This window comes from Mrakia frigida, assembly GCF_051309035.1.
Source record: "Mrakia frigida strain ATCC 22029 unplaced genomic scaffold BDY24scaffold_6, whole genome shotgun sequence".
NCBI classification, from domain to species: Eukaryota; Fungi; Basidiomycota; class Tremellomycetes; order Cystofilobasidiales; family Mrakiaceae; genus Mrakia; species Mrakia frigida.
This window is the reverse complement of record NW_027481275.1, coordinates 280,087-305,799: the sequence shown is the minus strand read 5'-3', so window position 1 is coordinate 305,799 and position 25,713 is coordinate 280,087. Positions and strand designations below refer to the sequence as shown.

The 25,713-nt window shown below is 55.3% G+C and overlaps 8 protein-coding genes across 8 annotated transcripts; 4 read left to right on the top strand and 4 right to left on the bottom strand.

Annotated features, from left to right (window-relative positions):
* Positions 1-580: 580 nt before the first annotated feature.
* Positions 581-2,683, bottom strand: TIM44 (protein translocase subunit TIM44; the record flags this gene model as incomplete). The annotated part of the gene is made up of 7 exons (XM_076642688.1): positions 581-607; positions 696-905; positions 983-1,072; positions 1,185-1,530; positions 1,668-1,906; positions 2,000-2,131; positions 2,369-2,683. The coding sequence occupies 7 exons, from the start codon at positions 2,681-2,683 to the stop codon at positions 581-583; spliced, it is 1,359 nt and encodes a 452-aa protein (XP_076499103.1).
* A 1,308-nt stretch (positions 2,684-3,991) lies between these two features.
* BDY24DRAFT_250561 (uncharacterized protein) lies at positions 3,992-6,157 on the bottom strand. Its single transcript, XM_076636779.1, has 6 exons — positions 5,222-6,157; positions 5,034-5,148; positions 4,879-4,943; positions 4,516-4,749; positions 4,294-4,382; positions 3,992-4,219 (listed from the first exon to the last, which is right to left on the bottom strand). The coding sequence occupies exons 1-6, from the start codon at positions 5,931-5,933 to the stop codon at positions 4,118-4,120; spliced, it is 1,317 nt and encodes a 438-aa protein (XP_076499102.1). The 5' UTR covers positions 5,934-6,157; the 3' UTR covers positions 3,992-4,117.
* Positions 6,158-6,381: 224 nt separating this feature from the next.
* STE50 (Ste50p) lies at positions 6,382-10,696 on the bottom strand. The gene is made up of 11 exons (XM_076636778.1): positions 10,103-10,696; positions 9,868-10,029; positions 9,469-9,564; positions 9,265-9,362; positions 8,959-9,147; positions 8,136-8,874; positions 7,929-8,038; positions 7,389-7,834; positions 7,018-7,293; positions 6,902-6,938; positions 6,382-6,813 (listed from the first exon to the last, which is right to left on the bottom strand). Exons 1-11 carry the CDS (start codon positions 10,209-10,211, stop codon positions 6,604-6,606), a joined length of 2,472 nt encoding a protein of 823 aa, XP_076499101.1. The 5' UTR covers positions 10,212-10,696; the 3' UTR covers positions 6,382-6,603.
* IPI3 (chromatin-binding/pre-rRNA-processing protein IPI3) lies at positions 10,469-12,802 on the top strand (the record flags this gene model as incomplete). Its single annotated transcript, XM_076642687.1, has 7 exons — positions 10,469-10,696; positions 10,805-10,918; positions 11,013-11,146; positions 11,305-11,455; positions 11,547-11,836; positions 12,004-12,337; positions 12,449-12,802. The coding sequence occupies 7 exons, from the start codon at positions 10,469-10,471 to the stop codon at positions 12,800-12,802; spliced, it is 1,605 nt and encodes a 534-aa protein (XP_076499100.1).
* Positions 12,803-12,926: 124 nt separating this feature from the next.
* On the top strand, positions 12,927-14,174 carry BDY24DRAFT_250504 (uncharacterized protein). The gene is made up of 5 exons (XM_076636776.1): positions 12,927-13,036; positions 13,183-13,392; positions 13,504-13,548; positions 13,638-14,058; positions 14,140-14,174. The coding sequence occupies exons 1-4, from the start codon at positions 13,019-13,021 to the stop codon at positions 13,920-13,922; spliced, it is 558 nt and encodes a 185-aa protein (XP_076499099.1). The 5' UTR covers positions 12,927-13,018; the 3' UTR covers positions 13,923-14,058; positions 14,140-14,174.
* On the top strand, positions 14,029-14,931 carry BDY24DRAFT_250508 (zinc finger MYND domain-containing protein). Its single transcript, XM_076636777.1, has 3 exons — positions 14,029-14,188; positions 14,273-14,605; positions 14,689-14,931. Exons 1-3 carry the CDS (start codon positions 14,150-14,152, stop codon positions 14,869-14,871), a joined length of 555 nt encoding a protein of 184 aa, XP_076499098.1. The 5' UTR covers positions 14,029-14,149; the 3' UTR covers positions 14,872-14,931.
* A 189-nt stretch (positions 14,932-15,120) lies between these two features.
* Positions 15,121-21,383, top strand: BDY24DRAFT_380558 (glucose inhibited division protein A-domain-containing protein). The gene is made up of 17 exons (XM_076639186.1): positions 15,121-15,547; positions 15,756-15,965; positions 16,031-16,094; positions 16,171-16,423; positions 16,494-16,596; positions 16,667-16,762; positions 16,830-16,948; positions 17,013-17,043; positions 17,106-17,131; positions 17,192-17,291; positions 17,364-17,450; positions 17,522-17,599; positions 17,671-17,836; positions 17,908-18,014; positions 18,082-18,239; positions 18,307-19,898; positions 19,980-21,383. The coding sequence occupies exons 1-17, from the start codon at positions 15,181-15,183 to the stop codon at positions 21,175-21,177; spliced, it is 4,755 nt and encodes a 1,584-aa protein (XP_076499097.1). The 5' UTR covers positions 15,121-15,180; the 3' UTR covers positions 21,178-21,383.
* Positions 21,384-22,226: 843 nt separating this feature from the next.
* On the bottom strand, positions 22,227-24,424 carry BDY24DRAFT_250427 (uncharacterized protein). The gene is made up of 3 exons (XM_076636773.1): positions 23,142-24,424; positions 22,497-22,597; positions 22,227-22,340 (listed from the first exon to the last, which is right to left on the bottom strand). The coding sequence occupies exons 1-2, from the start codon at positions 24,219-24,221 to the stop codon at positions 22,499-22,501; spliced, it is 1,179 nt and encodes a 392-aa protein (XP_076499096.1). The 5' UTR covers positions 24,222-24,424; the 3' UTR covers positions 22,227-22,340; positions 22,497-22,498.
* Between the last annotated feature and the right edge of the window lie 1,289 nt (positions 24,425-25,713).

Here is a 25,713-nt window from a genome sequence, read left to right as displayed (position 1 = left end):
TATCCCTGGCGACTAAGAGTGTATAAAGGTAAGCTGGTAACGCAAAAGGACATGAGCGAATCGAGATGGCGAGAAGCAGCAAAGGGAGCAAAAAGAGGAGAGGGAGAGAAAAGGCGCGACCTGCGCGTCGTCTTGAGTCCGAGGTTGACTACCACGCCTTGGGCTTGAGTCCTCTGAAGGGAAGTCGCCTGGGAACGCTCTTCCTCCTGGAGATTCGAGTCTGTTGCTGTCCGAAAGAGGAGGAAGAGGAGGAGGAGTCGAGTTGGAGGAAGGACGATTCAGGCGAGTGTGGCGAGCTTCGAGCGCGTTCGGGTTGAGGTTGATTGATTCGTTCAACGAATACGGGAAGGGACGGCCTGCAAGGAAAGTAAAGAGTGAAGGAAGGGAAGAATGGTGGTTTGGGAGGGAGGGAGGAAGGGAGCGTCAACAGAAAGAGGGAAAGGCGAGGGAGAAACAATCTTGGTTCGGACGCGCCTCCTTCCTCGAAGGGCTGGGCCTAGTTTGCGGTTTTCGTGAGAGCCGATGATGAAAAGAGGAGGGGTGGAGTTCGTTTAATCGTTGCTGCACAAAATCTAAAAACCTAAATACCGGCTCCTCTGCGAACGATCTGGAAGACGCGACGGGGAAGGGCAGGTAGGTCAGCTTCGTTCTCTCCCCTCCCTCGAAGATCCCAACGACAAGATATATCTGCTTACCTCCAACACCTTCCATCCACCAGTAACCTCGTCGTCGAGCTCCTCCTCTACTCGTCCAATGACGACGGCGTAGTTAACACCCACGACCTCGTTTGGCGATCCAGCAGCGATTTCCTTGGTGATAGCGTTACGGAAGCAGAAGATCTCCTGGGTCTGGAAGGTAGCGACGAAGACGGGGATCTCGTCGTTGAGCATGGAGCCCTTTTGGACCTGTGGGGCAACAAGGAGTGAAGGGAGGGTGAGCAAAACGTTGGAGAGAAAGGGAAACGTCGAGGAAGAGGACGAACGTCAAGGTTGGAGATGGTGATGACTCGAGACTCCGAGATCAAAGACTGCTTCTTGAACTGCGACATCGTAGCCCAGAGTATGCTGTAGGCCTGAGAGAGAGAGATATAAGCAGAAACAGTAGAAAGACGTCAGCGTTCTTCGTCTCGAAACTCACGTCCCTTCGACTTCTCGAACTCGAAGCAGAGCGAACTTCAAACTCACAGCCTCTCCACACCATCCCTTCAAGCTCTCCTGATCCCCAGTCAGGTAAGCGTCCAGCACCTCCGGCACGATATACTCCCTCAACTCCCTAGCAAACATCTCGACCTCGAACCCAGGATCCATGATCCGCATCAACCTGGTGACCTTTGCCGTCTCGTTCTCGTCCGCCAGTCGACCAAACCAACCCGTCACCGACCGAACCTTTGAGATGAAAGGGTCCTCGGACTCGTCGTATCGTTCACGGATGTCGGCGAGCTTCTGGAAGACGGGAGAGGTGGTTTTGTAGGACTCCCAGCCGGAAGTGGGAGCTGAAGCGGTTTTGGAAAGGACGAGAGCTGCCCCGGCTCTGAGAGAAAGCGAAACCGAAGGAGGGGAGGTATTAGGTATAGGTTCTGTGCCGTCTCTCTCCTTGGGACGAGGATCAATGTGAGAGGACCTCCAGGAAGAAGGCAAGGAGAGGAAAGGAAGGGGAAAAGAGCTCACTCTTCGTTCGCCTTCACCCTGGACCCAACGCCCATGCCCGACCTTCCCAACTTCTCCAACCTCTGCTGCCTCCTCTTCCTCCTAATCTCCTTCTGGGCGTATCCTCCGTAACGCATAGCGTTCGAGTCGTCGAACACCTCCGAGACCGATTCAGCGAGAGCCTTGTAGGCCGCGGTGTTTCGAACGGGGGCGGTCGCAGCTGCTACCGAGGAGGAGACAGCTTCACGAGTTTTGTTGAGCTGCAGAGAAAGGGATCAAAGAAGAGATGATGGAGAATGTAGTCAGAGGCGAAGAAGGGAGAGGCGATGGGAGGAGGGAGAGGGAGGACTGACAGCTCGGAGGAACTCAGACTCCTCGACTTGTCGAAGAGCTTCAGCTACGGCGTCCGAGACCTTGACTCCAGAAGCCTTCATGTCGTCGGCAGCCTTCTGAAGACTAGGGTTGTTTTTCAGGATGTTGGTGATCTGTTTCGAAGAGGAGCGGACGGAGAACAAGAGAGAAGACGTCAGCTCGACGCTCCTTCCTTCCTTCCCTTTCTTCAAGGCTCCTCTCTTCCTCCCTCCTTCGCCCTCAGCTCTACAACTTCGGACCCAGCTCCAGCCCAAAGAAAGTCTACCGTTCCACCAAACCCTCGGGACCGATGGTCCTCTCCAAAGGAAGGACAAGCTGAGAAAAGAGAGAGAGAGAGCTCTCGAACGTACCCTTGCCCGATCGTACAACTCCTTCGCCTTCTTCATACTCTCAGAGTCCTGCATCTGTCCGACCTCTCCTCCGAGCTGCTTGACATTCCCCTGGAGAGCCTTGTCCTTCTCCACCTCGTTCTTGAGGGTTTCGACGAAAACGCTGAAGGGAGACCGAGGAGCTTCGTTGTCTCGAGAAGGGCGAGAGGAAGAGAACTTTCGAGCTCCAGCTGAAGCTGACGAGGTGGAGGAAGGTCGAGAAGGAGCGTTGAACCGAGGGGTAGGGCGGGAGGAAGAGAGGAGGTGGTTGACCTGACGGGGGATGGAGCGACGCATTGTTGAAGGAGGGAGGGAGGAAGGAAGTTGGGTGTTGGAAGGGAGGGAGGAGAGCGTCGACCTTCGGCTTCTTGGAATCGAAAAAAAAAGGGACACGACGGAAGACGGACCATGACGACCTCCTTCTTGCTGGGTTCTTGCAGCGCTGAGGTGAAGGATCGGACTTATTGCAGGTAATGCAAAGGCTGGGTCGATGGTGTTCAGATCTGGTAATTTTTCGATAGAGAAAAGAACGGAAGAGGGCGCGTCCGATCTCCGTCGTGCGACCAGCCGACCATCCATCGCCCATCTCCTGTTCAGACTTCTCGCGGCTTCAAATCGATTCAAGACATCGCTCCGGTTGTTTCAGGCACGAACACGTACGATCCGATCTTGAAAGATCCCTGCTCAATCAAGAGCAGGAAGTTCAGGTCGGTCGACGACGCGTCGCATCAAGAAAACATCGAGCCGAGCATCTCATCAACGATCAAGAGAGCAAAGGACCGCAAGTAGGCGAAAGGCACATCAATCGTTGAGCTTTCCAGTGGGCCTTTTGGTGTTCTGGAGGATGGTGGTGAGAGAAAAGAGGGAGAGAAAACGAGTCAGGTCAACTCGAGCGACTCAAAGCGCACCTTTTCAACGAACCTGGGGAGAAACATCGAACCGCTTGGCACTTTAAGATCAGCATTCGATTGTGAGATAGTCAGTCTCGAAGTCTGCGGAAGGAGCAGAACGGAGAGGGAGAAAAGACTCACTCGAGGAGCAAGCCTGCATTTCGACTCCCTTTTTTCCAACGCTTTACACCTTCCGGCCTGCAGATCCTGTTTCGACGATCTCTTTGACGGTCGGAAGACTTTCGAGGAGGGAGAAGGAAGTTTGAAGGAGGAAGACGGATTTCGGTGTTCGAGGAGCTCACCCTTTCTTGCGATTAGATCTCTTCGCGCCTCGAGTCAGAAAAAGGCACAAGCATCGATAGATAATAGAAAGGCAACGAAAACAAAACAAACAAAAGGTCTTCGTATGTATCTTTTCAAAAAAGGATCGAGTCGTGATTTCATCTGCTTCGAGGATCGATCCACTGGGGAGTCGAAGAGTCAGGTCGAGTCGCGTCTAGCAACAACCCAAACAACGAGAGCAGAAGGAGAAGGGGGAAAGGGGGGAAAGCTAGGACAAGCAAGCTCGCAAGCTGTGGTGAAATTGTAAAAAAGGACGAGAGAGAGAGAGAGACAAAACTATGCCAGCCCGTGAGTCCAGACCAACCCAAAAACCCAAAAGGACAAAAAACAAGGACGACATTGCGACTAGCGCTAAGAGGACGGAGTGAGGTTTGGTGAGGGCGAGGGTGATGATGTTGGAGAGACGGGAGTTTCCTCTTGGAAGTCTTCGTGGAGATGGGTAGGTGGGGTGGAGATGAGAAGATGGGGAGGAGAGAACGACGCGTCGGAGGGATCCCCTTCAAGCGACGATCCCGACCTGGAAGTCCTTGAACCAAGCGTGTTGTTCCGTAGCAGGAGCCCAGGTCGAGTCGCTTCCACCGAAGAAAGTCGACATGTAGATCTGAACAAGGAAAGCGGAACGAGGAGGGTCAGAGAGACGAAGAGGAAAGAAAGAGACGGGGAAGTTGAACTCACCCCCTCGAAACCAGAGTCGGATCGGGTTCGGATGTTGAGGTTCTCTCCGGAAATGGCGAGGTTTCCGTTGACGGAGAGTCGGATGTAACCTGAGGAGGAGGAGGACGGAAGGGTTGTCAGTTTCGGTTTCGACGCGTCCAGCATCGTTTCGTCTTGCTTCCTTTCGCTCGACAACGGAAGCCTTCCTCGTCCCTTCCAAAAGAAACGAAAAAAAAAACTCACCGTTGTTCGACCCAACGTCGTTCAACCTGACCCTCTCCTCAGCAGTCACCCACTGCCCCTTAGGCCAAGTGAACTCTCCTCGTCCAAAGCTGAGTCCGTAGGTCTCGTTGTTGCAGATGGCTCCATCTCCGGAAGCCTCGCAGGCGTTGACGTTGGTGTCTCCGAGGGGAAGGTAGGTGTAGAGCTCTCCCATCCCGTTCTTTCGCCACATGAGTCGAGCTGACCAGCAGATGTCTAAAACGCAAGTACGAGCAGAGCGGGACAAGAGAGGAGAGGGCGTTAGTTCCAGAAAGAGGACGATAGGTGAAGGCGAGGGAGGGCAGAGAAAGCGAAACATGAAAGGGAAGAGAGAAGACGACGAACCTCGATCAGCTTGCTCTCCTCCAGAGCATCCGTACTCTCCCTCGATTCCTCCGTAGAGTCCAGGCCTAGATAGACACAACCCCAACGCAATAACCCGTCAGTTTCGAACCGAATCGAAGGAAAGAGAGAGAGCGAGTGAGGAGACGTCGACTTACAACTTCCCTCCCTTCACCCAATCGAAGTCCTCCGCGAACCAGACCTTGTAGGTCAACACGACCTCGGTAGCAGATCGAAGAGCACTCTGTCCGTGGTTGGCGTAGAAGGACCATCCTACAAGCGGAAACGGAGTCAACGTCAGCACAAAGAGATTGATCGAACAAGACGGAGGGAGGAAACGACTCACCACTCGCACTCGCGCTGACTCCAGCAAGGTAGTTGGCTTCCATAGCAGTAGAACCGTCGGGAGTTGAGCTGACGATGTCTCCTGGGTCTGTTCCTTTGGAGGAGGCGAGGGCTGTAGCGAGGGAGATGGATTCGAGGTTGGGGACGGAGGAGGATTCGGGAGAGGTCCAGCCTGAGAGGAAGGAGGAGGTTGAAGTTGAGGTGGGTTGGACGGAGGAAGTTGAGGTGGTGGTGGTGGTGGGAGCGGCTGAAGTCATGGCTGTGGAGGAAGTGGTAGGGATGACGATGGAAGTGGAAGTAGGGGTGATGGAGGTTTGGATGGTGGTGGTTTTGGTGGAAGAAGAAGAGGAGGAGGAGGAGGAGGCGACGAGGAGGGGAAGGGCGCTCGCGGTAGCCGTGCTGACAGCTGAGGTGCTTTGTTTCTGGATGCATACGGCTCTCTTCCTCCTCACCTTCAACTCTCCCATCCTGCTCTCCTCCTCCTGTCGCTTCTGAGCTTGTTCGTAGACGTGTCGGCTGTTGTCGTTGACGAGTTCAGGCAGCAGAACGATGGGCGATCGCTTGTCCGCGTTCGGGTTGCGTTGAGCTTTGACGATGGATCGATGGTGAGCGAGGTGAGAGTTTCCTCCGAGACGGGAAGGTCCTCCAGCTGCTGAGACGGAAGAGGAGGTGGAGAGGGAGAGGAGAAGAACGAGGAGGGTGGAAGGGAGCATCGCTGGGATGAAAGGGAACGAGAGGGGAGCGTGCGAGTTGTTTTGCAGTGGAAGGGAGGTTCGGTTGCGAGTTCGTCTGGAGGTGGATGGATGGGTGAAGGAAGGAGAGAGAGAGAGAGAGCGGGTGTAAAGAAAGCGAAGGGTGAAGGGAGGAGGAAGGGAGCGAGAGGGAGGGAGGGACGGAGGGGGAGGAAAGGGATGAAGGTCGAAAGAGAGAAGAAGGGAAGGAACAAAAGGAACCGCCGTCGACTTCAGTCAACAAAGGCGCAGTCCCCCTTGTTTCTTGGCTCAGTTCATGTTTTTATTCTGGGAAATCTTCTTTTCTGAGTTGTTCTCTGATAAGACAGACGCTTCAAAGTCGCGAAAAGAGCGAAAAGAGAGCTTGAGAGCGAGGAGAGAAAGTCAGACGCGTCTCGACCCGACCCTTTCCCTCCCTTTGACAGGTCATCGCGTGAAAAAAAAGGTCGTATCGTTTCGGAGAAGAAAGAGATCGTTAGGTAGGGTGTAAAGAAGAAGGATGAAGCGAACCCAAGCATGAAAAGAGAGAGAAAGGGTATCAAGAAACGAAGAAGGAGACTGGCACCAAAAGAAGAGGATAAACAAGAGACGATCATGAACAGGCGAAGACTCTCTCTGCGGCTACCGCGAAGCTAGATAGACGCGTCAACCTCTACCTTCCACCAGCCTCTCCACTCTCATCGCTGATCCCGTTCCCCGTCGCGGTCATCGGCGTCGTAGGGAAAGCTCCGCTCGTCGAGGCGGCGAGGAGGGTCGACGAGGAGTTGGCGTTGGCGTTGTTGGCGGCTGGGTTCTGAGCTGGAGTTGGGGAGGAGGTGGAAGTGGAGGTTGAAGAGAGTTTACCGATGTGCCAGGAGGGGACCTACAAGATGCAAAAAGAACGGAAGGGGTCAGCTGAGCGAAGAAGAAGGGAGGAAAGGGAGAGACGCGTCGGAGGAACGAAGACTCACCCATCCTCGATCTCCGTTCTCTTTCAGAGCGTACGACCTACGAAACAAGTGAACAAGAAAAGAAGTCAGCTTCTCGTTGGTGGACAGATATAGCGGAAGACGCGTCGAAAACTCACCAGTGCGAATACCTCTTGAAGATCCTCACCACCTCGTCCTTCACCAACGCCATCGAGTCGTGATCTCCAGGATAGTCCATACAAGCCACTCCAGCGTAGCTCGTCGAGACGATACTGAGCGTCGAGTTCCCCGGCGGACGGTTCGTTTCGAGGAGGCATCCAGCGGGAACCCATCCGGCTTTCGAAGCGTCGGGAACGGTGAGACCTTGACCTCCGGGATCTCGTTGGACGACCCACCAGCCTTTGGCTTTGGAGAGGATGAGGAAGGTGTCGTCGCTAGGTTTGAACGAAGAAAGGGAGGGAGGGGGCGGTGAGCTTGGGGAAGGGAGAGAACGAGACGACGGGCAAGGACGAGAGAATGCAAAACTCACACGGCCACCTCGAACTCATCCTCTCTCTCAGGGAAGTAAGGATAGATGCTCAACGCGAAGCTCAACTCTCCTCCCGCTCCAGCTCCCGCGACACCAGCAACTCCAGCTCCTCCTCCTCCTCCAGCGGCAGCACCAGCCTCGTCCGATCCCGCTCCTCCTCCTCCCGCTCCTCCCGCCTCGTCCTCCTCAGGTCCCGTCGGACGTCCGTTCGCACCTCCGTTCCGCGTCACAGGAAGCAGCACCGACGGTTGATGGAGTCTCGTGTTTCGCGAGTATGCGGGTACGGAAGGATGAGGGTTCTGGGGCGTCGAAGGTTGAGGAGGGAGAGAGGCGGCGCTGGTTTCGGGTCGAGAGGAGGAGGAGGAGGAAGGAGGAGGAGGTTGGGAGGAGGAGAGTTTGGCTGCTTTCTTGTTTTGAGCGATGGCGATGGGAGATTTGATGTCTCTCTGAGGAGGGAGAAAGTGATAAGGGCGAACAATGATGAGTTCGACGGTCTGACGAGGAGCAAAGGAAGGTGAGAGAAAAAGAGACGCGGCTCACAATGTGCCTCAGCATGAAGACGGGTGACTGTCCCGAATCCTTCAACCTCTGGAAGAGAAGCAGAGGTTTCTCATCGTAGCTCAAGCATCGTTCCGTTCCCGTCGATTCACCTGCAAGAAGATCCAAAGTCGAGTCAGCTTTCGATCCGCTTCGACGCGTCGTTTCTCTCTTCGCCGCCTTCGAAACGAGACCTCGAGAAGCACTCACCATTCCCTCCGTAACAGATGAAAAGAGCGTAAAGCCTCCAATCATCGTTGATGTTGTACTTCTTCAAAGCTGCCGGCAAAACCTTGTAGCACGGATCCTCCAACGTGACTCTGAACTTCTGAGTGTAGGTATCTCCTCCCCCGCTCGCTCCTGGAGTTCCTGATCCACCACCGGACAACGAGGTATTATTGTTGGATCCTCCTCCCGGCGTGCCGTTGGTTTGGGCGAGCGAGGACGAGGTCTGCTGGGGAGGCGACGACGACGACGCGTCCGACGAAGGAAGACCTGAAGCCGCAGCGTTGGGAGAGGACCGAGAAGAGGACGAGGAGATACCTCCTGGGGGTGTAGAGACGGTGGTTTTGAGATTGGAGGTAGAGATGAAGCGACTGAGAGGGGGAGGAGGGTTGTGCGAGGAAGAGGAGGCGGTCGGGGTTGCGGAAGAGGAGGTTGGAGGGAGAGAGGAGGTTGGAAGAGCTTTGCTGGGAGAGGATGCTGTAGAGGAGGAGTAGCCGTTTGAGTTTGTTGTAGGCGGTTGCTGCTGGAAGTAGGATTGGGACTGTGGTTGAGGAGGAGCGGGAGCTGGAGTTTCGAAGGAAGGGAGAGGAGGGCCGGAGCGGGTTGTAGGGGACCGTTTCGTCGAGTTGGACCGCTTGGGACCTGGAGGTTGGTTGGAACTGGAGTGGTTGTTGTTATATGAGGACGGGGGTGGAGCTTGCAAGGGCGGTGGTGCTGGTTTGGGCTCCTAGTCGCGAAGAAAGGAGGGAGGAAAGGACGGTGAGCTCCTGAGTTTCGAGCTCATTTCGACTCGATGAGAAAAACTCACTCCTAGATCGACCTCTGAACTCTTCGGACTCAACCTTCCCATCATTCCAGCTCCTATAGCAGGACTGTCCAGACCTCCAGCCATTCCTTCCGCCGGCGGAGTGGGATGGGTCGGCGAACGCAGGTGTCGTCCGTACGTCGCCCACTTGAAGGAAGGTTGTTTTCGAAGGGAAGGTGCAGAGCCATCGTTCTAGAGAGAGAGGAAGGAAGGGAAGAGTCGAGAAGGAAGACGAGTGAGAAAACGCGGCGGTCGCAGAAGGCGAAACGGGTCATGAAGGAGGACGGGCTGAAGGAGAGGAGAGCTCACCGTTGTTCGAGCTCCTCCCTGACCATCCTGCTGCTGCTGACCCATGAAAGACTCGTAAAGCTTCTCGTACTCTTGCTCGAGATAAGATATACGTTCGTCTGTAGATGGCAGAAGGTCGAGGAAAGCTGTCAGTGGAGGAAGAAACGAAGCTGCGAGCTCGAATGGAAAGGAAGGTTGTTTGGCGAGTGAAAGGGAACGACTCACTCTGCTCGTTGATCGTGTCCCAGATCCTATCACTGTCTACTCCTCCGTTGGTCAAGACCGAACTCGTAAACGAAGCGTCTCCATCCGTGTCTTCGACTGAAAAGTGAAAAGAAGGAAGGGAAGAGCAGTTGTTCAGTGCGCGTCTCATCGGTTCCTGAGCTCAACTTCCCGCCCTCGTCCTCCTTTCCCTTCGTCCTCTCATCCCTTTTCGAGGTTGGGAAAGAACTAGATCCTCTAGTAACTCGTTCTCTAGCTAGCACTACATCCCCCTCTCTTGAAAAGATCCCGTTCGGAACCCTTCTTCGTCCCCCGCACCGGTTGAGTGAGAGGGAACGAAGTCAAGGGGAGGAGAGGGGAGGGAGAGGAGAGGAGAGGGAGGAAAAGAAAGCATCTTCTCACCTGAAGGAACCCAGGAGCCTTCCTCTATAGGCAATCCCTGAGTGACCTTGAGCTGATGAACCATCTTGAGGATTCCTAGACGATGTCCCAGCGATGGAATCCCAAGATCTCTGAGATCATCCGAGGAGAGAAGGGAGAGAACGTCGCCGGTGATCGCTTGGTCTAAAGAGAGAGAGAGAGCAAGGAGGGTCAGCTCAGTAGAGAGGTAGAGAAGGCAGACAAGATGTAGACGTACCTCTTACAGCTTCATCGTGACCTGAGTATCCTACTTTATCTAGCCAGAAGCATACTTGATCCTCCTCCCAGTCGAGGAGCGTGCCCGGAGGAGAGTCGGGAGAGTCCATTCAGCCTTTGGAACACGCGAGCGAGAGGAGAGAAGAGGACGCGAAGTTGGGTATAGAAGAGGGACGCCTTAGCGTGGATCTTGTAGAGAGAAAGCAAAGAAGCGAGCTAAGGAGGAGGATGGGTGTTGGAAGGCAACAAGCGACGTCGACTTCAGCTTCCCTCACCGCCTCCTTTCCTTTCGTTCCCTTCGAATTTCGATTTCTCAAGTCAACTTGACCTTCAACTCTCTCCAGCTCCCCTTGCTCCTCTACCGAAGATGGCCCCTCTCTCTGAAGTGATCCTCACTTCCTCCTCCTCCTCGGCTACCGCTTCAGGATCTACGACTCTTCACGACTTCACGACCTCCCTCCAGCTCTCTACGCTCAAACCTTCCAGCCCTGGACCCAACTCGACAGCCTACATTCAGACCCAGTACGGTCAAGGAGGAATATGTGCGACCGTTATGGAGGGGAAGCCTCTCATGAACGTATGGGCTTGGCAAAAAGTGAGCAGAAATCCTGCCAGAATCGAGGAAGAGTTGAGCTCAGAACGAGAAGGAAGGAGGAGGCAGAGCTGACCTTTCGTTCGTTTCGTTCTGTTTTCTGCTTCGTAGGAGCAACTTCATCAGAAGATTCCTCTGCCTGAGAAGCTCACCTGCTTCACCATCTCACCTACTTCGACCTACTGTGCTGGAGGAACTCAGACAGGTCATATCTATCTCTGGGAGGTGAGCTTTCGATTCCTCCTTCGACCTCGACCTTCGACCTTTTCCTCCCTCCGAACGTCTCGAGCTGACAGTTCCCCATCTCTACCTCTCCCAGCTCTCATCTGGACTCCTCTTCAACTCTTTCGACGCTCACTACCGAAGGATCAACATCCTCAAGTTCACCTCGGACGGTCTGGGTTTGATCTCTGGAAGTGACGATTCGGGAGTCAGCGTTTGGAGCGTCGCCAGGTGAGCTTGTCCTTCCTGTCCAGCTCTTCCTGGTCAACTTCCAGCAAGATCGGAGCCAACAAGCTACTCAGTTGCTGGAAGGAAGATCCTCGGCGCGTTCAAACGAGCTCGAGAGCTAACTCCGACCACCACCTCCCTCTCTCCTCTCCTCCCTCCAGCCTCGTCTCCAACGACCTCCAGAAGGAAATCCCTACCGCTCTCTGCAACCTTTCCGACCACACCCTCCCCATCACCGATATCCAAATTGGCCTCGGATCGTTCCCCAACGAATGTCGAGTTCTCACGTCGAGCGTGGATCACACCGTCAAGGTCAGCCCTCCTCTCCTCCTTCTACGCGTCTTCGCTCGCCCCCGAACCTCCAAGCTGACCTTGATCTCGTCGTTCCTCGACACTCTTTCAGCTCTGGCAACTCACCTCCCCTGCAACCCTCCTGTCGACCTACCACCTTCCCGCTCCTCCCACCTCGCTCGCTTTCGACCCCATGGAGCGTGCCTTCTGGGCTTCCGCTGGAAAGGAGGTGTTCGCTGTTCGGTTGTTTGAGAGGAGGAGCGGAGAGGAGGGTGGAGAGGACGAGGAGGCTGTGGTGGTTGGGAAGGGAAAGGGGAAGGTGAAGGCCAGAGGAGGAGGAGGGGTTGGAGAGGTGATTAGGATCGAGAGGACGACGGGTGGAGAGGCCGCTGTTGTTTTGAAGTGAGTGGGCTCTTTCGATTCTTTATTTTGGGCTCCGGAGGGGAGGTCAGGCAAGGACGGCACCGCGTCCTTCGAAGTGTTCAAAACTGCGACGCGTCCCGGTTCCGCTCTCTCTCCTTCCTTTCCTCTCGAACTGACTCTCAATCCCACTTCCTCCCTCCTCGCAGCGACACCATTACAACCCTCTCTCTCTCCCTCTCGACTTCCCATCTCCTTCTCGGAACCTCCACCGGTCAAATCCACATCCACTCCCTCCCCTCCCTCCAACACCTCCGAACCCTCTCTCCAGCAGCTCACAAATCTTGTCCCATCACCCACATCTCCACCCTCCTCCGACCTTCAGACCTGCACGGTCACGTTTCGCTCGGTTCGGTGGGAAGTGGAGACGCGGGCGACGAGAAGTGGGCGATCAAGACGGTGGGGACGTTGGAGAGGATGAGGGTCGGGAGGAGGGAGAGGGAGAAGCATGAGGTCGGATGGATGATGGGCGAGGTGGATGATGTGAGTGCCACATATTTCTTTCGTTGTCGACCTCAAAGGGCGAGCGGGAGTAGTCAAGAAACGAACACTGGAACTAACGCGTCTCCCTTGCTTCTCCTCCTCGACCCTCAGATCTTCTCCCTCCTCCCTCTCACCGCTCCCTTCGCTCTCACCTCCACCAACTCTTCCTCTTCCCACACCACTTCCACCGTCGCTCCCTCCTCTTCAACTCCTTCCTCAACAGCCGACGCTACCTCCTCCGCAACCCAGATCTCGTCTCTCGAGGGAGAAGTCGCCCGCCTGAAGGCCGATCTCGCCAAAGCCAAGGCTCTGAACGACAAGATGTGGGAGGGAGTCGTTGCGGGATCGTTGGGAACGAGCACGAAGGTCGCTGGAGCTGCTGGGACGAATGCTACTGCTTCGACGGCGCCGGTGAAGGGCTCGACGACGGAGGGAGGAGGAGGAGGAGGGAAGAGGAGGAGATAGATGATTCTGGCTTGCTTTTGCTCGTAAAAAGGAGAGGTTTGGAAAGCTGGGTCTAAGAAAAGCCAGCACCCGAAGAGAAATTAAAATTCAATATGCGTCCGAAGGTTGAAGTCTCCCTCGATCCTCGAGCTCAATTTCGTTCAACCCTCCGACTTCCATCTTCCTTTCCCTTCCTCCCTGCCCAACCCAACCAGAAGCTCAAATCCTTTTCGCAAGATGGATCCTCAGACCAAGGTACGTCCAGTGAGGTAGTTTACGTGAGAAAGGGGCAGGAAGGGGAAGCATGGAGGCAAGAGAGAGGAGGAAGGGAAGGAAAGTTGAGCTCAACACGAAAACTGACTTTCGCCCCTCTCTCCCCCTCTCTCTATTTATCAAAACAGAAAATGATAGAGGACATGATGAAACTTACCTCTCATCTCGGTGACCAAGTGCAGTACCAGAAGATGCTGCATGATCCTCTGTACGGGCAACGAGGCGAGCTTCCATCCGCTCTCCAAGTCGCTCAGGCCTTTGGCTGCGACGACGACAAGAAGGAGAACTACCTGGAGGTCTGGAATGACTACAGAAAACTCCAAAAGCTTGGTGATTTTGTGAGTAATTACTGAGTGGCATGGGAAGGACACAGGGAGGAGAGGGAGGCTCAAATCGGAGTCCGAGTCGTCTCTGACGCTGCTTTCATGTCTTCTATCTTGAGATACTAGGTCAACCAGGGGATTACAGGTCGACCAGGGTCAGAGAAGATGCTTGTGAGTCTAATCTTTACCTGTCCAAGCGCCTTCCCCTCTGCCTTCCCTGTTTGAGCTCACACGTCGTCGATCCCGCGTCCGTTTCGCAGAACGAGTTTTGCTCGAAGTACTTGCCCTGCTTCATCCGAGCTCTGCGAAAGTCTCCCGATCAGAGCAGGGAGCTTTATTCCGGCCTTTTCGTCTACCTGATTCCGTCTCCTCAGTTCCATCGCTATCTGAGGGAACACCCAGGTCCGTCTCGTTCCCTTTCCTCTCTTCGCTTCTCGCTTTTGGATACGAGGTCTGATTGTGTTCTGCTTTTCATCTCTCATCATCTGCAGAGTCGAAAGGATTCCTCGGTTGGCTGTGCACGAGTGAGCTGGACGACGAGTTGATTCGTGGGCCGTCGAGACTCGTGCTGACTTCCTTCTTCTCCCGTCGTCGTGCTCTCACAGTGTTTGCCAAAGAAGTCCCAAACTACATTGAAATGACAGTGGGAACTATCGACTCTGGTCCCGGGGTCTCGTCATGGTGAGATTGGCGCTATTCTGCGTATATTTCGTCGCGCCCTCCCGTCTCACTCATCCCTTCTCCGCGTCGCTTCTTCTACAGTGGTCGGCTCATGTTCTTCGACCTGCTCGCCTGGCAGATCCTTCTCCACGTTCGTCCTGGTCGATCCAAGACTGTCTTTTCCGGCCTTCAGCAGCATCGGCCTTCACTTTTTGACCTTGCTTTCCGTTTCCAGGTTGAGCTTCAAAAGAACACCAAGACGGACATCGACGTCTCTCCTTCCGTCAAGGCTCAACTCGTCAAGAAACTCCGATCTCTTCAAGCCGAGGAGAGGGCCACTCGAGGTCGTCGAACGTTCGAGGATCCTCAGTTGGAAGGCTCACTCTTCGATTCAGTGAGGATGTCCTACTCCATCGTCGATTGGCTGGACGGGATCACCACCATCGAAGAGATCGTCGAACGAGATCTGCAGGCCGGAAGGACGCTTCCCTGGATACACTGCGCCTTGAGGAAGGAAGGAGGATGTAAAGCGTTGGGAAAGGGAGTCGAAATGCAGGCTTGCTCTCGAGTGAGTCTGTCTGCCTCCTCCGTTCTTCTCCTTTCTCAAAACTTCGAGACTGACTATCTAAAACCCTGCTTCTACTCCTACAGTGTAAAGCAGTTCGATACTGCTCTCCAGGTTCGTCAAAGAGGAAGGTTGTTCGAGCTCCGTCGCGGCCTGACTCTTCTTCTTTCTTTCTTTTCCTTCGCCATCTCCCAGAACACCAAAAGGCCAACTGGAAAGCTCATAAACCTATGTGCGTTCTACCTACCTGGGGTCCTTCGCTACCTTGATCGTTGATGAGATGGCCAGTTCCGAACTCGTTCCAAGTTCGCGACGCGTCCGACGTTGAGCGACTGGCAAACCTTCTGGAAATTCTACCAGGGTTGAGATCCCGGACTCAAGAAGATTTCGAGAAGCTACCGTGTCATGGGAGAAAAACTCAGTCCTCCCAAGCTCCTGAAAGAGAGACTTTTTCCCGGAGGGCCACCAGACTCAAAAACTCGAGCTCACACCGAGCGCCCTTCCTTCTTTCTCTCTCAACGCCGACAACCCTTCCGCTCACCTCCTCTCCTTTTCCGACCAAGGACGTCTACTCGCAGATGAGATCGCTCCTGCTCTCAGCTCGGTCAAATCCTCTACGACATCGCCTAGGCCAGCAGTCGACTCCCTCCTTCCTTCGACCTTCCTTCTCCTCCTTCTCCCCTTCTTTCTCCCTCTCGCCTTCCCTCTTCCCTCGCTCCTACGCCACCTCCTCGGATCACTGCGATGTCATCGTGATAGGAGCCGGACATGCTGGCTGTGAAGCTGCTTCCGGAGCTGCTCGTACGGGAGCGAAGACGATCCTTTTGACTCAACGACTCGACACTGTGGGAGAAATGAGCTGCAACCCGAGTTTAGGTGGAATCGGGAAGGGTAGTTTGGTCAGGGAAGTCGATGCTTTGGGTGGTCTTATGGGAGTAGTAGGAGGTGAGTCGATTTCACTCTTCTTGAGCTGCCGAGCTGGCGATGGACGAGCTTGATCAACCGAATCAAAAAAAGAAGGAAGAGGTCAGGGAAAATGAGCTCGAGCTCTCTTCGAAGCACCTTCCTCCGATCTCTCGAAGCCCGACCTTTCTGGATCCGAACCCAAGAGGGGATGATACTGACCCTTTCTTCTCGTGGATTCTATCGGTAGACAAATCTGCGATCTCGTTCCACCTTCTCAACGGCTCTCGAGGTCCAGCAGGTTGGGGACATCGAGCTCAGATGTCGAGGACGGACTACAAGAGGAATATGCAGGAGGCTCTCTCGAAGGTGGAAAATTTGGAGGTCCAAGCTGGATCAGTCAGCAACCTTCTTTGGGCTCAGGGTCCTGATGGCTGGAAGGTGGAGGGAGTGCGGCTGGGTGAGTTCTGAAGCTCAGCTTCAAGACCTCGAGTTGCTGATCCCGACTTGTCTACCGTTGTTCAGAGTCTGGAGAGTCTATCAAGTCTTCTCAGGTTGTGATTTGCACTGGAACGTTCCTCGGTGGAGAGTGAGTTGATTCGCTCGGATCCGTCTGTCGAGGTCAAGTTGTCGTGCTCACCCTCTTCCTTCTTTACCGTTCCCAGAATTCATCTTGGACTTGATACCCATGCAGCCGGACGTCATGCAGAGCCTCCTTCTTCTCCCTCCCTTTCCCAATCTCTTCGCTCCCTCGATTTCGCTCTCGGACGTCTCAAGACTGGAACTCCTCCTCGTCTGGATGGTCGAACGATCAACTACGAAGGTCTTCAGGAGCAGGTCCCTAACGGAATCAACAGTCGTCCGTTCAGTTACTTGCACGAAGCCGAAGGAGCTCTGAGAGCTGCAGGTGCTAACCTCGTGGGTTTCCCTCTTCGTTGCATCACTTCACAACGCGTCTTGCTCACTCGCCTCCTTTTTCCACTTCTAGGACCACCAAATCCCTTGCTTCCTCACCGAAACCAACGCCGAGACGAACAGGATCGTACAGGAGAACCTTCACCTCTCGATCCACATCAAGGAAACCGTCAAAGGTTCGTTCGTTTTCCCTTCGCCTTCGAGCGATCGTCTCTGACCTTTCCCGCGCCGTTATCGCTCTCTCAGGACCTCGTTACTGCCCATCGATCGAGTCCAAGGTCATCAAGCACCCACATCTCACGTCTCATCGTGTTTGGCTTGAACCGGAAGGAACAGATACAGGTAAGGCGGCTTTCAGTCTTCTCCTTTTTCGAGTTTAGTCGTCGTCTGACGTGTCTTCGCTTTACAGACCTGGTGTACCCTTCAGGCATGTCGGTCACTCTACCAGAAGACGTCCAGGAACGTGTGATGCGATCGATCAAGGGTCTTGAGGAGGTTACGATGGTTCGACCAGGCTATGGAGTCGAGGTGAGACGTTTTCCTTCAAGTTCTTTCTTCGAGTCGGCAGAGCTGACTCTTCACCCTTTTTTAGTACGACTTTGTGGACCCGAGGGAGCTGAAGAGTGAGCTCATAGCCTCTAACACTTTCCGTCGGGAACTCGCTGACCTTTCTTCTTTCTTACAGCGACGCTCGAGACGAAGCGAGTTCAGGTTAGTCGCGTCGTCTTTTCGATTCGGCCCGATCGATGCTGAACCTCTTGCTCGTTACAGGGACTCTTCCTCGCCGGTCAAATCAACGGAACAACTGGCTACGAGGAGGCTGCAGGTCAAGGGATTGTCGCTGGAGTGAATGCTGGGTTGGCTGCTCTCGGTTCGTCCTCGAAGTTGAGACGCGTGTCTCCTTCTTCACCTCGTCTGACTTCTCTTCTTCCTCTCCATCCAGGCAAACCTCAAATGATCATCAAACGGTCGGATGGATACATTGGTGTCATGATCGACGACTTGACTATGAAGGGAGCTGAAGAACCTTGTGAGCAGTTTCTTCTTCACTTCCCTCCGTCGACGAGCTCTCGCTGAACTCGCCTCCCGACCTCTCCTCAGACCGAGTCTTCACCTCCAGATCGGAGTTCAGGATCTCTCAACGAGCCGACAACGCTGATTTGAGGTTGACGACGAAGGGTGAGTCCGCTATCTTTCCCTTCTTCGCTGCCTCGTTCGACTGACCCTCGACTCCCCGTTCTTCGTTTCAGGTCACTCGCATGGGATCATCTCGCCCGAACGATGGGCCACGTTCGCATCCACTCGTTCCGATATGGACCTGGGGAGGTCTCTGATGCAGGGAATGAGACAAACGACCGCTCGTTGGGTCGATCAAGGCCTGCAGAACTTCGAGTCGAGGAACACTGAGCCCAAGTCGTGAGTTCGTTGAGCTTCCTCTCATTTTGGCCTCTCGCCGACTGACCTCCGTTTCGTCTTGGATTCTCCAGTGCCTGGGATCTCTTGATCGAGAAGGATGTCGTCAAGTCGTTAACTCCTCTCGTTCCAGGACTCGAAGGATTGGACCCCAACGTCCTCGAGCGGCTGACGTTCCAGAGTGAGTTTGGCTCGAGTGTCGAAGCAGCATCTTTGCTTCCTTCTGACGCCCATCTTTCGTCCTCCAGGGATCTACGAGAACGTGGACTCTAGACAGAACGCCGAGATCGAGGCCTTCAACAGCGAGGAGGAGTTCTTGATCCCAGCCAACACCGACTTCGCCTCCATCGTGGGTCTTTCGGACGAAGCTCGAGCTCTCCTTGTTCGAGACCAACCTAGGTCTCTGGTACGTTCGACGAAGCTCTCTCTCATTGCTAGCTCTCTTGCTGACTGAAGCTTCTCTCCGACTGCAGGGTGTCGCAAAGAGGATCCAAGGAATGACTCCCGTCTCCCTCCTTCTCGTCATGAACGCCATCCTGAAACAATCCTCTCCTCCAACCAAGCCAAAACCCTCTGCTCGGCCGACCTCCTCCTCTTCCCCCCTATCCACTCGATCTTCCCTTCTCACATCCTCCACCTCTACATCCTCTCAACGTCCCCAGGTCCGAGCTCTTCACTCCTCGCCAACAGGAAAGGTCGAGCTTGAGTTCGATCCCAACGCGTCGGCTCTCGACCTCCCTCCGGATCTAGTCGAACCCGTCGAGACTACCCCTTCTCGTCCCTTTTTCGACCCCTACGCCCAACCTCCTCCCAAGCCTCGACTGCCACGTAAACCGAAGGGAAAGGTGGCACCGAATCCCTCAGTCGACGCGGACGAGATTCGATCCCGCCTCCTCAACAGCCTCAAGACCGAGGAGGGAATCGTAACAGGTCTCGAAGAGCTCCTTACCGGGCTTCAGATAGGAGCTGAGGACTCTGGTCGCATCGCCAAGGCCTTCGTCGAGTTCGCTTCCAAAGAACTGTCGAGCAACGAGGACTCGTCGTGGGAGGAGAAGTGGGACGTCGCGTCGCTCAGGCTCGACTTCGAGGCGATTGCGGAGGACGCTCGAGGAGGGTCGTGGAGGGCAGCAACGGAGATCTGCATCCTTCATCGTCTACTGGAATGGGCTCCCGAGGCTCTCGAACAACGTCGTCGAACGGTCGTCGACCACCCAAACACCCCGTCGGAGGAGGATCAACCACCCTCCGTCGCTTCCCTCTACAAGCTCACTCGACTCGCCGCCGCTACCGACTTCCGATTCCCAGCGTTCAGGTACCCCGCCTCGACGGCTCGAACGCTCAAGAGGACGATCCATCTCCACGTCGGTCCAACGAACTCGGGGAAGACGTACAACGCTCTCAAGGCTCTCGTCAAGGCCAAACGAGGTCTCTACGCTGGACCTCTTCGTCTTCTCGCTCACGAGGTCTGGGAACGGATTAACCGAGGAGCCATCGCAGGCATGGACGGAGTCGGACGAGCTTGCAACCTCGTCACAGGAGAGGAGGTTCGAATCGTCGACAGAGCCGCCGGACTCGAATCTCTCACCGTCGAGATGACCGCTCTCTCCGAGAAGGAGCACGACGTCGCTGTCTTCGACGAGATTCAGATGATCGGAGACCCGGATCGAGGAGCTGGATGGACTTCCTGCCTGCTTAACTGCTGTGCGAAGGAGGTTCATCTGTGCGGAGAGGAAACCGTCGTCGACCTGATCTCGAGGATCGCAGAGGAGATCGGAGACGACCTCGTCGTCCACCGTTACGAACGACTCTCGCCCATGTCGATCTCGGCGGAGAGTCTAGGAGGATGGTCCAACATTCGACCAGGAGATTGCGTCGTTCGTCTCTCTCGAAACGGAATCTACGAGATCAAGAAATCGATCGAGGACGCGACTGGACTTCAATGCGCCGTCGCGTACGGAGCTCTCCCACCGGAACTTCGAGCTCAGCAGGCAGCTCTCTTCAACGATCCGAACAGTGGAGTCGACGTGATGGTGGCGAGTGACGCCGTTGGAATGGGATTGAATCTGTGAGTTGACCTTTCTCCTCTCCTCTCCTTTCCTCGTCCTTTCGATCCTTCAACTGACCTCTCCTCACTTTCTCTCTCCAGCACCATCCGTCGAGTCATCTTCTGGGGTCTCACCAAGTTCAACGGAACCGAGAACGTCCCTCTTCGAGTCTCCCAGGTCAAGCAGATCGCCGGACGAGCTGGTCGATTCGGTCTCCACGGAACAGGAATCCAAGGAGAAGCCACCACCACGCAACCCGACGACCTCACCAGCCTCCGAGAGATCTACTCCTCCACCATCCCCATCATTCCTCGAGCTCGTCTCAACTACCACGTCGAGGACGTCGCCAAAGTCCTCGGAGTCTTTGGAGCGGGAACGCCTCTCGACTTCGTCCTCGCCGCGCTCAACAAGCTCGCTCGAACCGGAACCAACTACATCATGCAGGACCCTAAAGGATCGATCGAAATCTCCAAGATCGTCGAACAGTACGGACCAGGGCTCACTCTCGAGGAGAAGATGCTCTTCTCCAACGCTCCAGCCAACGTCACCAACCCCGTCCTCACCGCTCGTCTAGGTCGATTCATCTCGGATCACTACCGGGGACGAGCCATCGACTTTGAACAGTGCCTTCGAGAGGCTGGGATCCTCGATACCATCCGACGAGTCTCCGGGATGGAGAGGGACGCGACTCGAGCCGACTCGTTGAAGATCCGAGAGGCGGACCTCCTGGCCAGCAAAAAGTCGTCGTCGTCGTCGTCCAAACCTCCTTCCTCCTCTCTTCCTCCTCCTCCACCCCCTTCCGCCTCCTCCTTCAACCCTCGACCCAACTTCGTCAACCCCCAGGATCTCGAACGTCTCGAAACAGCCCATCAACTCGGAACGCTCTACCTCTGGCTCTCCTTCCGAATCCCCCTCTCCTTCAACAAACCCACCGAGGCCCGAGCGCTCAAGGAAACGATCGAAACCTGCCTCCAGTTCGTCCTCGACAAGCTCTCGAACCAGAACGCCGTCCTTCGAGAGCGCAAGAACAAGCAGGCCGCAGAGAAGAAGGCGGCGCAGGAGGCAGGGGTCGCGGTGGGAGTGCCGACGGCTTCCGAGCTGTTCAAGAAGCACGATCCGGTGGGGTTCAAGGCGGACGATGTCGAGACGTTGAGGAGGAAGAGGAAGGCCGTGCTGGAGCACGAGAAGAACAGGATCAAGTTTACGAGACCGGGGGACGAGGACGATTTGCAGAGATATGCGGGGGAGAACGTGCCGGTGTCGTTGGGGATCGCTTCGAAGTTGTCGGATTTGCTTTAGGTAGTAGTAGTCCTAGGTTCGGCTCGTGTTTCGCTTTTCTCTCTCGTCGTTCTTAGATCCGTTTCGTTTCGTTCGCCCTTTGCTTGTGCTCAGCCTCTGTTCATCTTTTTTTGTAACTCCTTACCAAACCCCATCTTCTATACCCAACTCTATATCTCTCTCTCGCATCATCCAAACTGTTACGGTTTCGTTTTACTCGTCGCTCTTTTGCGGGAAGGAGAGAGAAGAAAGACGCGTCGAACTCGAGACTCTGAACGAGACGATTCATCGAAGAAGAAAGACTCAAACAGGTTAAAGAGAGAGATGGGAGAGAGAGAGAGGGAGAGAGAGAGAGATACACGAGAGAGAGAAGAAAAGGGAAACGAGGCATTCTGCGATCTCTTCAGACGAGAGAGAAGGCAGCGAGGATTTTTGTGGCGGTGAAGAAGATAAGAAACGAACGAAAAGGCGAGAGAGTCGAAGATAGGAGAGAGAGAGAGAATGATCGAGAGAGGGAAACATATCGAGAGAGTATAGAAAAGAAGAGGAGTCTGTAGGTAAAACGAACGAACGAAAGAGACGAGAGAGGAAAAGAGGTTTGACGACGAGAGAGCGACGCGAGAGGCTCTAAGGTTCTCCGTGAGGATCCTCCTGTCCGTACGAGTCGTCGAGAGGTTGACTGCGAAGCGGAAGAGAAGAAGAAAGAAGATCAGCTCGAGTTCTTCGAGAATCGAACTGGAAACGCGTCGAACTCACTCCCCAAACTCCCCAAACGGACCCTCCGGCCCCCCACCCAGTCCTTCATCCCCTCCCATCTCCCCTCCCACTCCCAAATCCAACCCATACCCTCCCACCCCACCCATCCCATGCACAACGTCCCCCATCCCATCGTCGAACCCATGCCCGTTCAGCTGATGATGATGCTCCAACCCTCCCATCCCCCCAGCTCCCATGATCACGCCCACCGTCCTGACCGCCTCCTCCGCTTCGGCCTTGAGCTGCTTCTTGGGCGTTCGCTTCTTCCTGGGAGCGTTGGACTGCTTGGCGGTTCCGAGGCCTTCTCCGTGAACGGAGCCTTTGTGACGCATGAGGTCGTGCGAGCGAGAGAAGGCCTTGTGGCCGCACGACTCGTGAGGGCAGACGTGGGGTTTCGGCGGGTCGGGGGAGTGGGTTTGGATGTGCGTCTGAGGGTGGGTGGGGAGGAAGAGGGAGAAGGGGAGGAAGAGAGGAGGAGAAGAGAAGGTCAGCGTCGGTTTCGGTCTCGTTTTTCTCGTTCGTCGAACTTTCTTCCGTCTCTCCTTCGCCTTCCTCCCTCTCCCTTCCTCGAAAGATCTACTCACCTTCAAGTTGTAAGCTCTCGCAAACCCTCTACTGCACTCTGGACAGATGTGCTTCTTCTCTCCCTGACCTCTCGACCCAACGCTCGTGCTCCCTCCTCCTCCTCCGTTCCCTCCTCCTCCGTTCCCAACGTTCCCGTTCACGTTCATCGCGTTCGAGTAACCTCCCACTCCCGCAATCATCCCGTCCAGGATCCCCGCTCCCAAGCCGGCGAGATCGAGCTGGTTGAGAGGGTTGAGTTGGTTGCTGAGCTGGCTGAGCTGATGGTTCTGCTGCTGCTGCTGCTGGTCGAGGAGATGTCGGTGCTGGCGCTGGTGCTGACGGTTCATGGTGTTGTAATCGTTGATGTTGTTGTTATTGTTGTTGTTGTTGGACGAGTGGGTCTTCCTCTTCTTCTTCCCGCTGCTCCCTCTCCCGTCGTCGTAGTTCCCGTCCTCTCCGTCGTCGCCTCCATCGTCGTCCTCCTCGTCCTCTTCATCCTCGTCCCCTTCCCCTTCCTCCTCCTCCCCCAACTCGCCGCCCTCCGAGCCTCCTCGCTCGTCGTAGACTCCTCCTCCTCCGTCGCGGACGTCGTTTCCGTACTCTGATCGTCTCCTCTTCCTTCCTCCTTCTTCCTCGGCAGGGACGAGCTCGTCGTCTCCTCCTCCGTGATCGTACGAATGCTCCGAGTCGACTCCGGAAGCGGACGTTCTGGACGCGCTGGTGACGGCTCCGAGGGTAGGGAGACCTCCGTTCTGGAGTTGATGCTGGAGATGGGCAGGGAGGGAAGGAGGCGAAGGTCGGTAAGCGTACTGGCTCGACTGCTGTTGCTGCTGAGGGACGTAGGCGTAAGCGGAAGAGGAGGACGACGCGTTGACTGCTGCTGCTGCTGCTGAACCGTACTGTTGAGCTTGGGAAGCTGCCGGGGCCGACGAGGAGGAGGAGGAGGAAGGGTAGGCTTGGTAGGCGGACGCTGCTGCTGAGGGCCCGGCGTAGGGCGAAGCTTGTTGAGAGTTGCCGTTGTTGGAGTTGGGAGAGTCGTAAGGCTGAGGATAGTGGTGAGGAGATTGAAGAGGGTGAGGCGAAGAGAGGTAGGCTGGGAGGGTAGGCAGAGCGGGAGGGAGAGGATGGTTGGAGGTGTTTGAGGAGAATCGAGCGTAGACGGGTTGAGGTGCGAGAGGGTAATCTTGGTGGTCCTCCTCCTGTTGAGCTTGAGCTTGAGCTGCTGCTTGGTTGATGATGGAAGAAGGAGAAGGAGCGGAGGAGTGAAGAGGGTCGTCCAACTCGTCCAGCTCTTGCTCTTCTTCCTGCCCTCCTTGTCCCTCCTCTCCTCCCTCCGCCTCCTGTTGATGTTGTTCGAGTTGTTGGTATCGATCAAGTTCTTGTTCGAGAAGTAGACCTCGTTGTTGTTCTTCTTCCTGTTCCCAACTCTCTTCTTCTTGTTGTTGAATCTGCTCTTCTCCTCCCTGCAACCACTCCCCTTCCGGCCCTCCTCCTCCTCCTCCTTCTCCTCCTTGCTCCTGCTCTCCCAACTCCTGCTCGGGCTCCAACTGATCCCGCTCTTCCTCGTCCTGGTGGTTCTCGTGCTCGTCCTGCTCTTGTCCTTCCTCTCTCCATCCTGATCTCTCGGAGGATTGATGGTGGCTCGACATGGAAGTCGACAGAGGAGAAGCCAGAGAAGGATCCACGATGAACGCTGGCGACGAAGTAGAAATCACTCCAGCGTAGCCTCGGCTGCTTTGAGTCATGCCTGGATGGATGGATGGATGGGTGAAGAAGAAGAAGAAGAAGAGGAAGAAGGGGAGAGAAGGAAGGGAAGGAAGGAAGGGAGGATGTTGACCTGCGGCTTCCTGAGAGGATGGAGGTTGGGAGGGAAGGAGGGGAGGAGGAAGGCCTTTCTCTTTTCTCGATTTTTCCCTAGCAACCAGCTGGACTTCTGCTTCGTTCGTTTCGATTGTTTTCAAGGTTTTCTTCTCTCTTCGATAGGATCAGATCTCGCGGACATCGAGAGTGTTGAGCTTCGAACCATCCGAGTCCGTAGTCAAATCTGACTGTGCTCGCTCTCGACGGGAGAGGGCGAGAGAGACAGAGAGAGAGAGAGAGAGCGAGTGAATGCGAATCGAGATGCAAAGAGAACCAGAAAGCAAGCGGGTATCAACGGTAACCTCCTCGATCTGTAGTAAGCAGAAGTACAAAAAAAGATCTGGTCAGTTTGGGGTTCTCGATGAAAATGATGCGGACAGAAAGCGAAAGAGAAAGAAAGAAGTCGAAACTCGACTCACACCTTGACGACCCACCACCACCTCCACTCCCACTCTTCTCCCTCCTATCCGGCGAATCCAACCAATCCCTACTCACCCCACCTCCACCACTCCTCCTCTCCCTCAACTCCGACTCCTCCTGCCTCCGTTCCTTCTCCTTCCTCTCCCCGTCCCGTCGGTCGCCTCGCTTCTCCTTCGACCACCTCGGAGCCCTCGACGACGATTCTCCTCCGGATCCTCGTTCGAAAGCAGAAGATCGATCATAGTTCGCTGGAGCGGGAGCGGCACGCTCGTAGTTCGACGGGGATCCTCGAGAGGAGGAAGAAGAGGAAGGCGACCCTCCGCCGTCGTCCATTCGAGAGAGAAGCGAAGGTCGGATGGCTGAGATGGGAGCGTCGTTGGAAGGGTGGGAGGAAGAAGGGGAGTTGAACTTGAAGGAGAACCCTCCTGCAGGTTTCGAAGAGGACGAAGAGGAAGGGCGAGGAGGGAGGGACGAGTTGGAGTTGTTGTTCGACGACCGACTTCCTCCTGGAGCTCGTTGCGACGACGACGATCCTCCTCGATCCTTGCTCTCGTTGGCTCGTCCCTTGATCGAGAACCCAGCTGATCCTCCTCCACCGGTCTCCCTGAACTCCCTCTCGAGGTCCGTTCCCGACCCTCCCGAGAAGAAAGCGTCCACCTTCCTCTCGTCCTCTCCTCGGTTGTCCCTCCTCCCTCCTCCTCCTCGTCGACTACTACTATCGTCCCTCTCGTACCTCCCTCGATCTTCGTCTCGATCCCTATCCCTATCCTTTTCCTTCCCTCCTCCTCCTCCTCTTCCTCCTCGAGCCTTATCGAACCAACTTCCTCCCTCGTCCTCCTCCGCCTCTTTACTCTCGTACTTCCTAGCCCGCTCCCTCTCCCTCTCCTTCCCTCGCTTCCCAACGTTGGCGACCTGGTCGGGAACGACGAGATCCCTCATCGGCGTAGCGAGTCCTCC